Source organism: Danio rerio, chromosome 12, assembly GCF_052040795.2.
Source record: "Danio rerio strain M-AB ecotype USA chromosome 12, GRCz13ab, whole genome shotgun sequence".
Taxonomy (NCBI): Eukaryota; Metazoa; Chordata; class Actinopteri; order Cypriniformes; family Danionidae; genus Danio; species Danio rerio.
In genome coordinates this window covers 37038031-37054672 of record NC_141032.1, presented here as the reverse complement: position 1 = coordinate 37054672, position 16642 = coordinate 37038031, and the positions used below count along the sequence as shown (strand labels likewise).

The 16642-nt window shown below is 40.7% G+C and overlaps 1 protein-coding gene across 4 annotated transcripts in view; it reads left to right on the top strand.

Moving 5' to 3' along the window:
• The window catches only part of bahcc1b (BAH domain and coiled-coil containing 1b), a 160132-nt gene that overhangs the window by 140792 nt on the left and 2698 nt on the right, over positions 1 to 16642 (top strand). For 2 of the 4 annotated variants that reach the window (XM_087276649.1, XM_087276648.1), the window contains exons 16-27: positions 1419 to 1644; positions 1960 to 2142; positions 4650 to 4814; positions 4930 to 5165; positions 5256 to 5333; positions 8133 to 8283; positions 8404 to 8521; positions 9672 to 9747; positions 13879 to 13987; positions 14111 to 14227; positions 14347 to 14496; positions 15361 to 16568. In XM_087276649.1, coding sequence (XP_087132775.1) covers positions 1419 to 1644; positions 1960 to 2142; positions 4650 to 4814; positions 4930 to 5165; positions 5256 to 5333; positions 8133 to 8283; positions 8404 to 8521; positions 9672 to 9747; positions 13879 to 13987; positions 14111 to 14227; positions 14347 to 14496; positions 15361 to 16568 — 2817 coding nt within the window. The remainder of the gene's footprint in view (positions 1 to 1418; positions 1645 to 1959; positions 2143 to 4649; positions 4815 to 4929; positions 5166 to 5255; positions 5334 to 8132; positions 8284 to 8403; positions 8522 to 9671; positions 9748 to 13878; positions 13988 to 14110; positions 14228 to 14346; positions 14497 to 15360; positions 16569 to 16642) is intronic. The other 2 variants (XM_087276650.1, XM_087276651.1) reach the window with 2 other exon arrangements.

Sequence of the window (16642 nt, the reverse complement as noted above, 5' to 3'; positions counted from 1 at the left end):
AGATGTTAAAGGTGACTGTATGCTTTCATGTTCTGCAGATCAGAAACCTGCTGAAAAACAGCATTCATGCTGAGTCAGGCCCGATTATCTTTTAATCGTTTTCTGTTTAAAAATGATAAATAAATAACTTAATGCAAGAAAAAATGCCATAACTGATTGTTTTTAAATTTAAAAAAAATATATTTTGACAGTGTTGGAAACAATTAGTTACAAAACGAATGAAACCTTATCAATTACGGCAAATCAATAGTTACTTAACTGTTATGCTTTCTTAAATCTGTAGGTAAATTCATAGTAAAATGATGTGCTTGCGTCTGAATTTGTGGAGGCTGTGCTTTAATATTGTCATTAAGGTCATCATCATTGCATAAATTAACTTTTTATGTTAATTTCTTAATTGTTGCAAATGGAAAACTAAAGGCAAGAAAACAAGAAACTCTGTACACAAAAGAAGCTGTGTAAAATTGTTAAATATTAAAAAAAAATCTTAAAATGTCTATTTATTTAAGTAAACATTAAAAAACGAAACATTCCAAAACAGGTGACGCGGTGGCGCAGTAGGTAATCACAGCAAGAAGGTCGCTGGTTCGAGCCTCAGCTGGGTCAGTTGGCATTTCTCTGTGGAGTTTGCATGTTCTCCCCGCATTCGCGTGGGTTTCCTCCGGGTGCTCTGTTTTTCCCCACAGTTCAAAATAATACGGTACTACGGTACAGGTGAATTGGCTAGGCTAAATTGTCCGTAGTGTATGAGTGTGAATGAGTGTGTGTGGATGTTTCCCAGAGATGGGTTGCAGCTGGAAGGGCATCCGCTGCATAAAACATGTGCTGGATAAGTTGGCGGTTCATTTCGCTCTGGTATCCCCAGATTAACAAAGGGACTGAGCCAAAAAGAATATAAATGAATGAATAAACATTCCAAAACAGCTTTTTAAATATTAAAGGCAAAGCTGTTTTGAAGAACCATTAAAAAAAAAAACATTATGATTATAAAAAATTATTTTGAAAATTCTCTCGACAAAAAATGCCTTTAATAATATCAATAATGTCATTGTTGTTGGTTTGATTATGAATGGCAATTATTCTTTGCTCACCCCGCTTTCAGATGAAATTCTCTGACTTAGACAGTGATCCAAAAAATGCTAATCCACAGCACTTTTGAGAGTAAAAAAAGCACACACACGCATAAAGGTGAAACATAACTAATACCCATGTCTCTCAATAATATATTGAGATTTTATGCAAGGAAACGGCCAGTGAGTGCAAGAAACTGAACATTATTTACATTACCTTTAACCACAGCCTTAGCAAGCTTGAGTGAATTAGTTGAGGAACTTCAACAGAGTGCTGTCTTACAACTATTGTAATAATGCAACTCAAACACTGCCTTTGCTTTAATTCCCCTCTTCTCTTCGTTTCAGATGAAGGCTCACTGTAGGCCCAGAGGAAGGCCGAGACTCCTAAGCACGAAGTTTAAGCAGAAAGCTTGCTCACAGCTGAAGCAGAAAGCCAAAGCCAAGCGTGGATCCAGATTGGTGAACTTGCTGTGTCACAGAGAGAGCAAAACACAGAGCACTGTTCCCGAACATCAGTCTGCAAAAGAAGAACACGCACATAATAACAAAACGGGAGAGCAAGGTGACACAGGTAAAAATCACACATTTACATTAAAATCAAATGAAGATGTACTCACTATTTACTCGTTCCAAACCTCGATGTGTTTCTTACTTGTGCTGAACACAGTAGAAGGTATTTTTTGAAGACTTTTATAAACCAAACAAAGGCTATCTTCAAAATATCTTCCTTTGTTTAACAGAAGAAAGAAATTCAAAGAGGTTTGGAACGAGTAAAGAGTGAGTAAATGATGACAGTAGTGTTCGTTTTGGGTCAGCTGCTGTGTCGTTTATTATTTAGCTTACTTTAGATTATTTAGAAATCTGAAAAATGTTTAATCTATCCCAGCAGGCAGTGGGACTGCAGTCCAGCAGGATTCAGATGGGAAGCGGAGCGTGATGAAAAGAGGCGCGAGGTCAAAGGCCATCCTGAGCTCTACACCCCTACCAACCCGAACTCAGCAGCTGCTATGCAATACAGCTATGACCGATAGCAAGCTTGAAGCTACAGAGAAGGGCATCAGCGACACAGGTGAGTTATGGGCCAGGAGAAATGTTGATCAGCGGACGCTCTCTGTTGCCTACTCGACTGTCTTGGTGTTAAAAAAAATTAATGGCGCCTCCTCAGGCATGCATTAGGCAAAACCCGAGCTGTAATGCTAGACTGCATCATGCTGTGTTCAGAATGCCACACCTACAGGGGGAATATAAAGCTACGTTTTAGTCCATGCTTCCTGCGAACACACTTCTGTAAGTGAACAAAGTGGAGATGAAATCATGGCGGTAATGAACGCTAATGTGAACTTCGCCTGCGGTCGAGCTAGGCGGTGTTGTCGCCGCTCTGTTAATTGCCCTGAAAGTTATCCTTTTCACATTTCACGAGCTTGCGAGAGTGTTGACGAGCGCCTTGTAAGTGACAAGTGTGTCAGCACTGTGTTGACACCCGACACTGCTGCCACCGTGCCATCTCCGCTCGATGCGAGACACATAGCCCACAGACGGCATCTGCCAATACGGATCTGTGACACCCAAGCATGCGAGTACGACTTTGTTTGCGTACGCGGTGGTTGAAAAAAAATTTGCAATCACAAAGATGTGTATGTGATTCTGAAAGGAATGTACAGGACAAGTGCAGCAGAAAGCACAAGGTTGCTTTATTTTTCTAAAGTTGCACAGTCATTTCATCTGAATATCTTAATAAACTGACAGCTAGAATGTGAAAGGCATCAGTAGATGTTTCCATCCTCCTTACAAACTTAATTTCAAGACTGCAGTATCATTACTTACAGTACACTCACCGGCCACTTTATTAGGTACACATACAACTGCTCATTAACGCAAATTTCTAATCAGCCGATCACATAGCAGCAACTTAACGCATTTAGGCATGTAGACATGATCAAGATGATCTGCTGCAGTTCAAACTGAGCATCAGAAAGGTGATTGAAGTGACTTTGAACATGGCATGGATGTTGGTGCCAGACGGGCTGGTTTGAGTATTTCAGAAACTGCTGATCTACTTGGGTTTTCACGCACAACCATCTCTAGGGTTTACAAAGAATGGTCCGAAAAGAGAAAATATCCAGTGAGCGGCAGTTCTGTGGGTGCAAATGCTTTGTTGATGCCAAAGGTCAGAGGAGAATGGCCAGACTGGTTAGAGCTGAAAGAAAGGCAACAGCAACTTAAATAAGCACTTATTACAACCGAGGTATGCAGAAGAGCATCTCTGAATGCACAACATGTTGAACCTTAAGGCGGAAGGCCTACAGCAGCAGAAGACCACACCGGGTGCTAGTCTTGTCAGCCAAGAACTGGAAACTGAGGCTTCAATTTGCACAGGCTCACCAAAATTGAACAATAGAAGATTGGAAAAAGGTGGCCTGGTCTGATGGGTCTTGATTTCTGCTGCGGTATTCGGATGGTAGGGTCAGAATTTAGCAACAACAACATGAAAGCATGGACCCATCCTACCTTGTATCAACAATTCAAGCTGGTGATGGTGGTGTAAAGGTGTGGGGGATATTTTCTTTACACACTTTGGGCCCATTACTACCATTTGAGCATTGTGTCGACACCACAGCACACCTGAGAATTTTTGCTGACCCTGTCCATCCATTTATCTCTAAAATCTCTAAGGAATATTTCCAGTACCTTGTTAAATCTATGCCACAAAGGATTAAGGCAGTTCTGAAGGCAAAAGAGGGTTGAACCACGTACTAGTAAGGTGTACCTAATAAAGTGGCCAGTGAGTGATTGTAGAAATTGATACAAATCTGAAGGCACTTCGGTCACACTTTACAATAAGGTTCATTAGTTAATGTGTAATTAATGCATTTACTAACATGAACAAACAATGAACAATACATTTACTACTGTATGTGTTCATGTTAGTTAACGTTAGTTAATGAAAATACAGTACATCATTGTTAGTTCATGTTAACTCATGGTGCATTAACTAATGTTAACAAGCATGGACTTGGATGTTAATAATCCATTAATAATAATAATAATAATAATGTTAAATTATGATTAATAAATGCTGTACATGTGTTCTTCATGATTAGTTCATGTTAGTAAATGCATTAACTAATGAACCTTATTGTAAAGTGTTACTGGCACTTCTATGTTAAGCTGTTTTGAGACAATCTACATTGTAAAAGCGCTATAGAAATATACATGAAATTAAATGAATTGAATGAATTTTATAGTGTGTATTTTAAAGAGCAGTGTTGTAGCGGTCTCAGATTTGTAATGATAATGTATTTGCAGCTAAATCAGGAGCTTGAATCAGTCACTAGGTCTGACACTTGATGGTCAAACCTGCCAGTGACTAGACTTCTCTGACTGCTAAAGTTCCTGTGAACGCTGACAGTCACAGCCACATTTGGCACCCGTTTCATGAACTTTGCTAAATATCGAACAAACCGCGCAGTGAGAGAAATCGGCAGGCTGCGTTCGCCATGACCGATTCAGACGCCCGCTGTGAACTGTAGTCCAGTCAAGATGTCAATGCATTCAATCGATCCATCATTTTCACAGAGGAGGAAGATGACGGCATCTACGACAGCGAGGAAGGGGCAGAGGGCATCAAGAATCTATCATCTAAAGAGCAGCTGTCTGGAGCCGGCCGTCCTTCACAGTGCTCCATCGTGAAGCTTGAGGCTAATCAGAAAGCCAAGAACAAAACTGAAAGACAAGGATTCGGTAAATGTTACATCTTTTCTTAATTAGACAGCATGGATTGACAGATATCACCTTAGTTCACAAACACTCATCTTTCACTGTCATTCTTACCATTTTTTTTTCTGATTCCCTCCAGGGTCTATGAATGTGTCCGTCACTAAAGAAGAGATGAAGAGAAGGAAGGCCCCCTGTAGGCCAGCCCAGGTCTGTGCTGACCATAACCACTCAGAACTAGATGAGGACAGGAGATTGACTGGCCCGAAGTGGAGAGAGGGCTCAAGGGAGAACACCTTTGACCACACTAGGGTTCTCAAAACCTCACCTACTCCACGAGAAAGGACCACCAGGAAGAGCGCAGTGCTTCTCGGCAAGGTAAATCTATACTTTGTTAGTAAATTCTATAGAAACGAAGCTACAAGTGCTATTCGTTAAGTGCTAACACGTCATCGATGGTTGTTTCAGAGGAAGAGCTGTTGGTTGCAAGCGCTGTCGTCGCAGTATGATGACATATCTTGGAGTAGGCGAATCAGAAACAAACAGGTATGGAAAGAGTTTCTTTTACCAGTTAACATCTATTCAAAGTCTTGATGATTAGGTTAGGCAAGTTAATAGGATAATTCAACCAAAAATGAAAAATACTCACTATTTCATCTCTCTGAAGTAGTTCCAAGAAGTTTCTTTCCAGATATTTTAAAAACAAACATTTACTATTAACAAACATTAACTATTGACTTTCCTGGTTGGGAAAACAAATACCATTGAAGTCAATGGGTACAGGTTTCCAACATTTAAACATTTTCCGACATAAAATGTCTTCCTTTGTGTTCAACAGAAGAGAATCTTGGGTTTGGTTTGGGACAAGTAAAGGGAGAGTAAATGATGACAGAATATTCAGTTTTAGATAAACTCTCCCTTTAATGAGCCTTTTCCACTGAGTGGTATAGTACGGTATGGTACGGGTCACCTTTATCAGGATTTCGTTTCCACTGTCAAAAGGGTACCAATGGTGGGCATGGTATACAACAGAAAGTTTTAGTCTACGTCATTGTTGCTCGAGAAAATGTCTACAGTAAAGCTGTACGGGTCATTCACATATCATATGAGAAGCACTTCTCACAAAACAGATGCTTTATACACCTTAATACTTGTGTAGAAATGTTCATTATTAGCTTTTCTATGAATATGATTTGATTATAACTGCAGATCAAAAATCAGTGCGAAATAGAAAAAGCCTACTGTGACATCTGCGACAGTATATAAATAAATGCAACGTATATGAACACATACAGACCGTTACAGTTTCCGAATCATACATTTAGTCCTTATTTGAGTTCAAAAACAACACTCAACATGTAGCGTACAGTCAGTGCAAACCTCTCATCTGTATCTTTAATCTTCAGCAGCACATGTAACCTCTATTAGAACTCTGTCATTCTCGAGTTCAAAATAGTCCAAAAGGTGATTATAATAGTTAAACATGGCAGTTTGTTCATGTTTTAGGTTGCTCAAAGAATCATTTGCCCCATTTGGTTTTTTTTTTTTTGGCTTCTCTTTTGTTTTTTTTTCCGTGCATCTCCCTCGCTTTTGTCTGTTTCTGAAAGGATCAGATGTCAGAAGCACTCCAATAATCACGCGCATGTTATTATCATCAGCTCAAGAAGTTTGTTATTTCAAATATAGACAACGGCGAACGATCGCAAAGCTCTCTGGAGAAAGTGAAACCGCTCGCGCTTTAGACGCCCATGGAAAACAACAACAACAGGACAACAGGTTTATCTACTTGGCTTTGTGGCTGTACATTAAGACAATGACAAGGTGTGTTTGAGCTCGGGTCAACCATGGCTTGTTATTATATGTATATAATCATTATGATGTATTGTCTCGGCTGTGTATTTAAAATGGGCGCTTCCTTTGTTTTCATTCTCCTGTCTTTTGACGTTTGTCTGTAAATCCATAGTGTTCAGCTGCGCATCTGGCTCCACCTTTTGATACCCTTTCATTGTTTCATAAAAGCGAACCGAACCGTACCGTACTGTACCACTCAGTGGAAAAGGGCCATAAGGAACCTAGCAGTCATCTAAAGTAGAAAGGCTGTGTTTAAGGATATAGGAGTGCAATCCAATTACCATGTCACATCCTGTCTTCTGTAAATGCTACTTCAATCTGATCATCTTTTAATGGCAGCACTGTTTTCTGTGCAAGATAACCCACTGTCCTGTATTTGATTCATTGACAGTTGAGATAAACATTTTATTTGGCATCTGAAAGTTGTGGTTTGGTGGTCATTGTATTTGTAAATGTAGATTTGGGCCAAGTTTTTCCACTTTTCATGTAATTTTTACTGAGAAATTACTTTTGCAGTAATTGCATATTTGCTTGGTTTTGGTTTACCAAAGCTCCCTGTATTTTATTGAGGATCATTAAACCATTATGCTGCTTCAGAAGTCTGTCTGAAATCAGTTTCATGAGGCACATTCATGCGCAACAGCTGCTTGCGAAGCCGTTGCCTGATAGTGCAGTGAGGCAACAAGTCAGCTTTTGGCCACAGCCAATCTATGCTGGTACATCTGAGCTCATTTATTTGAGTTGTGCTGGACACTGGTGTGATCTAGCTAGACTGCAGCGCCACATAGCGAATTACCCCCAGCGGCCTAGATCTGTCTGCCTTGCCCTCTTGGCACCCATAAAAAGCCATCCCTTTGAGAAGGATTATGCAATCTCGTGTGGTTCGTCCTGTCAGGGGCTCTCGTAAATCTACTCACAATAAAGATAAGATGGGATCCGCCTGCTAATTCACAGGCTGAATCATGCATTGTCTAAATAAAACAGTCAATAGTTTTGAAAGGATTTACACCATAGGCGTCAAGGCTGTCACCGTCGGCCCTTTGTGAGGTCATCAGCGAGGCATGCGAGGGGACTTTGCCTGCCTAATCAGAGGGCGGGAAGAATTCCCACTCCGCTCAAAGAGTGCGATAGAGAACAAAGACACGCATCATTCTTCACCTGTGCCTCACCCTAGAGACACACTTGTAAAATGAAAACCGAACAGCATCACCCCAAGTGACGAAACCTCCATCACATTAATATGTGACAGCTTTTTTTGAGCAATGTTAAGTACTGAGGGCTGTGCACAAGAATGGACCCGTTGGGTGTGAGAGGTTATGATATATTTGTATGAGAGGTTGAATGAATGTTGGAGCCCTAATCACTCTCTCTGGGGCCATTACAGGTGTGTATGTGTGTATGTGTGTGTGTTTGTCTGCGTGCGTGTGTGGGTGTGTGTGTGTGTGTGTGTGTGTGTGAAAGAATGAGACTCACATGCTGTTTCGTGATTGTTAGCAGGCAAAGGGACGAGCAGTCAGTCGTTTGCTGGAGAGCTTTGCTGCCGATGAAGGTTTCCAGATTGACGATGACAGCAGCTTCTCAGAGGGAGAGGAAGAGGAGGAGGAGGAAGAGGAGGAACCAGAGCTGATGGGCAGTGCATTGCCAGGTACAAAATATGCAAACAGACAGGCATGATTTAAATGTAACTGTGTTCATATCAACACAGAATGTGCTTGTGGTCAAAAGAGAATGACCTCTACCTTTAATCTGTCTTTGTCTCAACCAGCCCTGCCCAACTGCATTCTCACCAAAGAAATCCTGAGGGATGGGCTGAAAGTATTGATCTCGAAAGAGGACGAGTTACTGTATGCTGCTTATGTACATACATTGGACCTGCCTGATATGTAAGAGAACCAGACCTGCATTATGGATGGATGGATGTATAAGTAGCTGGATGAATTGGTGGATGGATGGATGGATGGATGAATGGATGGATGGATAAGTGGATGGATGGATGGATAAGTGGATGGATGGATGGATGGGTGGGTGGGTAGGTGGATGGATAGAAAGGTTAATAGAATGAATGACATAATAGATAGATAGAACAATGAAATGACGTATGGATGGATGGATGGATGGATGGATGGATGGATGGATGGATGGATGGATGGATGGATGGATGGATAAGTGGATGGATGGATGGATGGATGGATGGATGGATGGATAAGTAGATTGGTGGATGGATGGATGGATGGGTGGGTGGGTGTGTAGGTGGAGGGATAGAAAGATGAATAGAAAGAATGACATAATAGATAGAACAATTAAATGATGGATGGAGAAGTAGATGGATGGATGGATGGATGGATGGATGGATGAATGGAAAAATGAATGGAATGAATATATGGTTGTAACAATGGACAAATAGATTAAATAATAGATAGATGGAACAATGAAATTATGGATGGATGGATGGATGGATGGATGGATAGATAGGTGGGGCTGGATGGATGGAAAGATGAATAGAATTAATATATGGTTGTAACAATGGACAAATAGATGAAATAATAGATAGATAAAACTATGAAATGATGGATGGATGGATAAGTAAATGGATGGATGGATTGATGGATGGATAAGTGCATGGATGGATGGATGGATGGATGGATGGATGAATGGAAAATTTTACGGAATGAATATATGGTTGTAACAATGGAAAAATAGATTAAATAATAGATAGATACAACAATGAAATGATGGATGGATGGATAGATGGGTGGGGTTGGATGGATGAAAAGATGAATAGAATGAATATATGGTTGTAACAATGGACAAATAGATTAAATAATAGATAAATGGAACAATGAAATGATAGTTATATAGATTGATGCATAGATTTGCAGGTAGATGAATGTAGATGGATGGATGGATGGATGAATAGATGGATGGATGGATGGATGGATGGAATAATGTATAGAGATGTATATATATGTGTGGATAGACCGATAATATTGATCAGATCTAAAAAATAACACAAAAAAATCTCCATTTCCCCAGCTATAGTGTTGTTGTTGAGGGTGAACGTGGAAACAGGCCGAGGATCTACTCTCTGGAGCAGCTGCTTCAGGAAGCGGTGAGACCCTTTAAAAAAAGCTTCTTCAGAGGACTTGTTCCCCCCAAAGACTTCCTCTATCTTCCCATACAGGCCTTGGGCCGAAGAAGCCCTTCAGGCCACCCTCACAGGCTCTCACAGACCCCTTGTTCTCCCCCAGAGCCCCATCGGCTCAATGCTGGATCGAGCCCAGCTCTGGCTTTCTCTGCTAAAGCAGTTATACACATAGCATCTGGGTTTGTGTGAGTGTGTGTGCTTCGATAAGAATTTACTTAGCCATGAAGCGTGTAAACTGCTCTGATCAGTGTGTGAAGGACTCCAGTCCAACTTTAGCCATTCGTTTGGCATTTGCCTCTTTTATTGCTTATTTTTTATCTCATTGAGCACAAATTCATAGTTAAAGGAACATTTCGGCATCTGGTTGTGATAGAGGGATGTAGACAACCCTAGGACCTCTTAAAATGTTAATACACTTTTTTTTTTTATCAAACAGGGCTCTATGTTAGCTGCCCATAATGTGGTCCAGGAGTCTGTTAGATTCCTGCATATACAGTTTCACATTGTGACTCTGTATAACTGTTCCTTATTAGTTGTGCGTGGCCCCACAGGAGGACGTACAGAAGAGCATGCTTTATCCCTTTTTTATTTATTTATCTTCTTATTTAGGAACATCTTTGGGGCTGAACTGTGGGTTACAATAACACGCATAGTTTATCTAAGCCGATGGGGGAAAAGGGAGCTGATTACACACCGTAAACCAACAGCTCTTTGTCGGCATGCATTCATTTGAATACATTACATGCGTTACTTCTCTCATTCATCTCTCTCAGTATCATGGGCTGAAAAAAGTGTCTCGCCGCCTAGGGACCGCCTATCGCAAGCTCTACTACTCGTCCCTAGTCTCCCTCAAAGACATATTAATGAGCATGCTCTGTGCAACTCTTAAGTTCAGTGCCGTACACAAGACATCTGAAGATCTCGTCTTGATACAATTCAGAAGCTGCAACATAAAAAGCTCTTGATTGTTCACAAAATGCAAAACAAAGGAGGAGGTTGTCAATATTGGGTGTGATTTTGTATAGTTGTGGTTGAGAACAGAAGGAACAAAAGAGAGAGAGAGCATTTACTGAGGGCTAGCACAGTAAAGGCTTTAACATTGAACTCTACTCCAACAAATTGGACTCATGGCTCATAAGCCTGATGTTAAAAACTTTCCTTAAATGCAAACTCACCCTTTATCTGACTTCATTCTGGTGTGTAAATTTCACACTCCATTTCTCAAAATCCATTAATTAATGAACATTTAAAATTAGGCTCATAGTTACTAAAAAATTGTAGCAATCATTATTAACACATATCTCATTGTTACAGCTCATGCTGCAGAATTTATGGACTGCATGTTCTTCCCCCTTTGATTATTAAAAACAGTGCTTGCAAATTTCCTCTGACCATTTTTTCTATACTTAAGTATAAAGTGTTTACTTTCACCACCAAACAAATGGCAAATATAATGATTGCTATATTTAAACAGATTGTTTTAGCATTATCCATATGGTTCACCACCAAGTAAACAGAATTGGTTGGTTGGCATTGAATTGGAGTTAGCTGTACTCTACTGCAACAAACTGGACTTGCCCATATGCCTGATGCATTGTTCAACATTAGATATAAATAAAAGAAAGTTTTGCAAATAAAAAAATAACGGTATTATTATTATTAGTATTATAGTATTAAAAAATAAAGTATTGAGCAAAAAAAATAAATGCACATTTTCAAAAATCGCAAGGCAAAAATAAATTTGAAGAATAAAAATGAAATTTGCATACAAAAAAAGAACTGCAAATAATAATCAAGCAAGTAAAAAAATTCTTATTTGCAATTTTAAAAAAAACGATATATATTTGCAAAACATTTTTATAGCATTGCCTTTACAAAACCCGTCCAGTCGATTGCAATGCTCATTTTGATTAGCTTTTTAGTTAACCGTGAGTTTTGCAATGCTGTTTTCTCTTTGCACTTTTTGTTTCTGCGCATTTCACTTCGTGGCCCTGATTTGACAAGAAGGCAGATTCAAGGAAACTTCAGCGTTTACAGCAGGCCCAGACCTCCCTCCATTTAAGTGACATCATCACCTGTATCACACAATATCATCGAGGTGGTCTTAGGGCGTACTTTCACTAGGCATGGTTGCCTTGAACAATGCCGGAGCGTAGGTGTCCCCCCTCCCCTCTCCCCCGATGGCCCGCACTCACATTGCATCTGAGCCAGAGTACGCTTGTCATCGATGATGCGACTGTTCAGTTTAGTTTTTTGGGATGCCGTGAGACACAGTCAAATATTTTGTTGAACGGATCCACAAGTTTTGACGCTTAAAAGTTATCATAAAAGCCTTCATGCTGCATTTATTTGGAGGTTTGCTGAAGGAGCTGTTGACGTGCTGCGTGGGGTTTGCTTTTTTAATAATCTATGACATCTAAGTCCGTTAAAAGTGAAGTCGCGTCTTCAGTTTAGGGCTCAGCACTCCCTTTGCATTCACACTCCCTTTGCATTCACATTCCAAAGCCCAACAGAACCACGCTCTGGCACACCTTTTACATCCGGGCCCGGGCCAGCCAACTGAACTGCACCTGAGTCCCGTTCAGAGCAATTACACTTATCAAACAAACCAGGAAACATGCCCAGGCACAGGTCAAATAGCATAGTGTCAGTAAGTTTTGCGAAAAAAAAAATTGTGTGTGTATATATATATATATATATATATATATATATATATATATATATATATATATAGCTAGTATTTTTGTTTTGCACTGCTTTATTTTTATTTTCCAGTTTTTTTTGCCCTGCAAATTTAATTCTTTTTTTTCAAAACTCAATTTTTCCTTTACAGTTCTTTAATTTTGTTTAAACAATTCCTTTTTATTTCTCAAAAACAAATTTTTGCTTTGCGATTTTTGGAAATTTGTATTTATTTATTTATTGTTTGCTTAATACATTATTTTATGTTCGCAAGACTTTCTTATATACTGGCAAATCTCTGGTAAACACGACGGTCACTAAAGGACTACAAATCCACCGGTATATGGACTACAAGTTCCAGTCATCCCCCATGATTGCAAACAGATGTACACAGGAAATCCAGAGTCATAGTCAAACATCAGGCGAGTGGTCAGAAGGCAGGCAGCAGACAGGAGTAAAACAAGAAAACAAGGCTAGGGTCTAACACGGCAAGACAAAACAAGGAAAAGGCGTCATAATCTTCACAATACTGTTTACATGACTCAGCCCTGATGGAATCTAGGCCAGGTGTGTGAGGGAAGTGCATGACTGTAACTTGTAGTCCATATATCAGTGGATTTGTATTCCTTTAGCAATCTGCATGTTTACCAGCGATCATCCAGGATTAGATTGTTGGTGATTGTAGCACCCATATGGTGCACCACCAAATGAACAGATATTCATTCCTCAAATCCATGGAATTGGTTGAGTCAAACTGTGGCAGATGTTGCTCTCATAGATGCCATTGCTTTCACCTTTTTAGGGGAATAAACCTACAAGTTGGTAGGAGGTACTACTAGCTATTAGCGTTAGCCCTTCCATTTCAGGGACACCTCCTCTTTCCTGTGCCACTTTTAAGACTTCTTATCAGTCGTTTACTTCCAACACCACTACCTGCATATCCTGGCCAAATACTCCCTGGCTTCCCATTTGCTCTGTCTGTCAAAAGGGCCGTATCTACAGCAGACCCGTTTGAACAGGGCCTAAAAGGGCTCTTTAGTGCATGTGCTCTGTGTAGTGGGAGGGGAGCTGGCAGCCTCACAATAAAGTCATCGATTTCACCTCTCCGCTCTTTTATTCCATTATTTCAAAGCAGACACCCCATTCAGCAATGCTGATTTCCTCTCTTTTTTATTCTGGTTCAGTATGAGAAACTATTTATGGGAACAAAATCAAAATGCATCTCTCTTGAGAAATGTATACCCATGGTTGGAATTGCCTTAAGGAGAGGGCCTCAAAGATATCTATGCTTTGAAAATTGGATGTCTCGTTTTCTTCATGTATTTCTTTTAACTGAATCAACTTGTTATGCTTGATGAGCTGCCTGTCTGCAAGATCTGTAGGTTAATTTTTAAAGTTATCCATGTGTTTCAGGTTTTAGATGTGCAGCCAGAGACGGTGGAAACTCTGATGGCTGGAACAAGAGTATGTGCTTACTGGAGTGAACGCTCACGCTGTCTGTATCCTGGATATGTCCGTAGAGGTAAGATTATTTGCGCACGAAAAACCAAGTTATAAATTAGTTACAAAAAATAAACAATAAAGTTCATTTTTACATATGTGTACATATGTGTTGTTTAGAGCTCTACTTTTATATATTCCTCAGGAGGTCCAGGTGAGGAACAGAAGGAGGGGAGTGTCATGGTGGAGTTTGACGATGGAGACCGGGGATGGATTTCCCTTTCAAGTATTAGGTTGCTTCCGCCAGGCTACCAAGTCCACTGTAGGTTTCTGCAGATAAACGACTTTCATCTCCAACATAAACACAGAATCTCGTGTTTAGACATTGTGCAAAGGTTCCATATTTAAAATTAAGCCTGTGGTATTATTGATGTACTGCAGGTGCAGAGCCATCACCAGCCCACCTGATCTCACCTAGCTGCCGCAGGAGGAAGACCTCCACCCAAGAGAAGATAACTCAGCAGGCTGATGCATCCAACGAACGTTCCTCTAACACAGAGCCAAGGAAGAGTGCCGTTAAAGCCAAGCCAGGTGCGAGATGACAGCTGCATTATCCATATTCTCACGGTTTCCCAAACTGATTAAATTAAATTAATTTTGGTTACTGGTTGCACAGTGTAAACAGATGCTTTTCACATAATCTAAGATTAAAATCTGTCACAGTTTGCATACATCCCTTAGGTGCTACTTTTAACCTATAACGAGAGAGGTAAAACATGTTGTTTCAAAGAGGCACGTTGAGAAACATCTATCAAACAGGATTCCACAACAGGCCTTTGTGATTTAGTGATTTACTCACTAATCACAAGGTTTGTCAGGGGAACTTGCTGGGTGATGTTTCTCAGTTTGTTTGTCCCTAAGGACACGCTTCACTACTTTTCCCGGTTCTTGTTCCTGGAACTGACGCACCCACCAAATGATTTATTTGCTGTTTGTCAAGAGCCCTAAAAGTCTTATCAGATCTAAGGTAAAATAATCTGGCTTATTAATCTGCAATAAATGCGGAAGAAAGAGGCATTTTCCCTCATTACTTTTAACGACCCTGTACAATTAACACATAGGCATTGATGAGATCAGTGTATGGTTGACTAATGGAATGAGATGTATTTGGATGAGGGAAACTGGCGTCAAGGTTGAACGCTACTTAACTAAAGAGCCTGACTTGAAGCCCTGAACTACCAGTCCAACAGCTCTTACTCAGTAGATGTTATCTGCAATAGTACAATAACATTGAGTCATCAGATGTTCCACTGTTAGGCATATCTGTTTTCTCTTAGGGGATGAAGGTAATATCATAGTAAGCTAAGTTAGGAAAAATGCAAATAAGTTATCATTGCTGGGAGGTCGGTATTCCTGAGTCCCCTTAGCAATACCTTTGTTTATCTCCATCAACAGGAAGGCCAAAATCTGTCAATGCATCATCAAAGAGCGGTGCATCTGAGAATATGACCGAAACTGCTTCCCCTCTTCTCAGCTGGCCAGTTGCCACCATGTCCAGGAGGAAACCCTCCATGGATTTGTTCCAGTTTAATGGGTTAACAAAGAAAGCTCTTAAGGGAAAGGAGTCAGACATGTTCCCCCTACTTAGCTCCACTATGACCACTCCAGCCAAAGGCATCTTCAGCACTTCCTTTGAGGTGGACTCTTTCAGCAGCATTGCAAATGGTTGCACTTCCTTTGGAAATCAACAGTTGGCACCAGGCCTGCCTCCTAGTCACAAGGTTGTCCCTGGGTCACGGTGTAGAAAGATAGGAGACAGGAAGGAATTTCTGGTCAAACTGGACCATGAAGGGGTAACATCCCCTAAGACTAAAAATGGAAAAGCATTGTTGCTTCTTGGGAACCCAGAGCTACAAAGAAGTGGACGAATGGAAAAGGGCTTTGGAGCCAAAGGTATTGGAGAGCTGACCTCAACAATGGGCTATTCCCAGTCTGTTCTTCTTGTCAAAGATGCCAAAAGGAACAGTTGCCATCTTCTCAAAGGTTCCTCTGACATGCGTAAGCACCCTCAGGGTCTCGGGCTTAGTGAATATACAGATTATGGGCCAAATTGCCACAGCGACTGCCTAAGCTCTTATTCAGACATGGATGAAGATGAAGATGAGGAGGAAGATGCCAGAAGGGCGGCAATGCGCACCACTGGACGTTTTTTGTCTCGTCTTTCTGTTTCATCGTCATCCTCAGGATCCTCCAGTGCATCTAGCTCAGGCTCATTGTCCAGTTCCAGCGTCTGCTCGTCTGACAATGATTCGTCCTACAGTTCAGATGAAGAAGAGGCATCTCGGCTTCTGCTCCAGGGTTGCCTTTCTTCTCATCACACATTGCTCCAACAACAGCAGCATTCAGACCCTCCCACCGCCCCACCACGACACACTTTTGGAGCCAAAACTATGAGTATCTCTAATTCAAAGGCTGCAGTAAATAGTAGTACAGGAAAACCTCCAAAGAGAAAGGAGATTGCCAACTCTTCTTCTGTAGTACAGTCCAAATCTTCCAAAGACTTCCCTAAAAAGCAGAAGATGCAGTCTTCAGAAGGTCCCCCCAACTCATCCGCATTCATGCCAGGGCGACAGCTGTGGAGGTGGTCTGGGAACCCTACTCAGGTAATTGTAATGATTTTTCTTTTTAAATACCAATCAAAAATATAGTTTAAAAAGAGTGCCTCAAACTTTCCTTT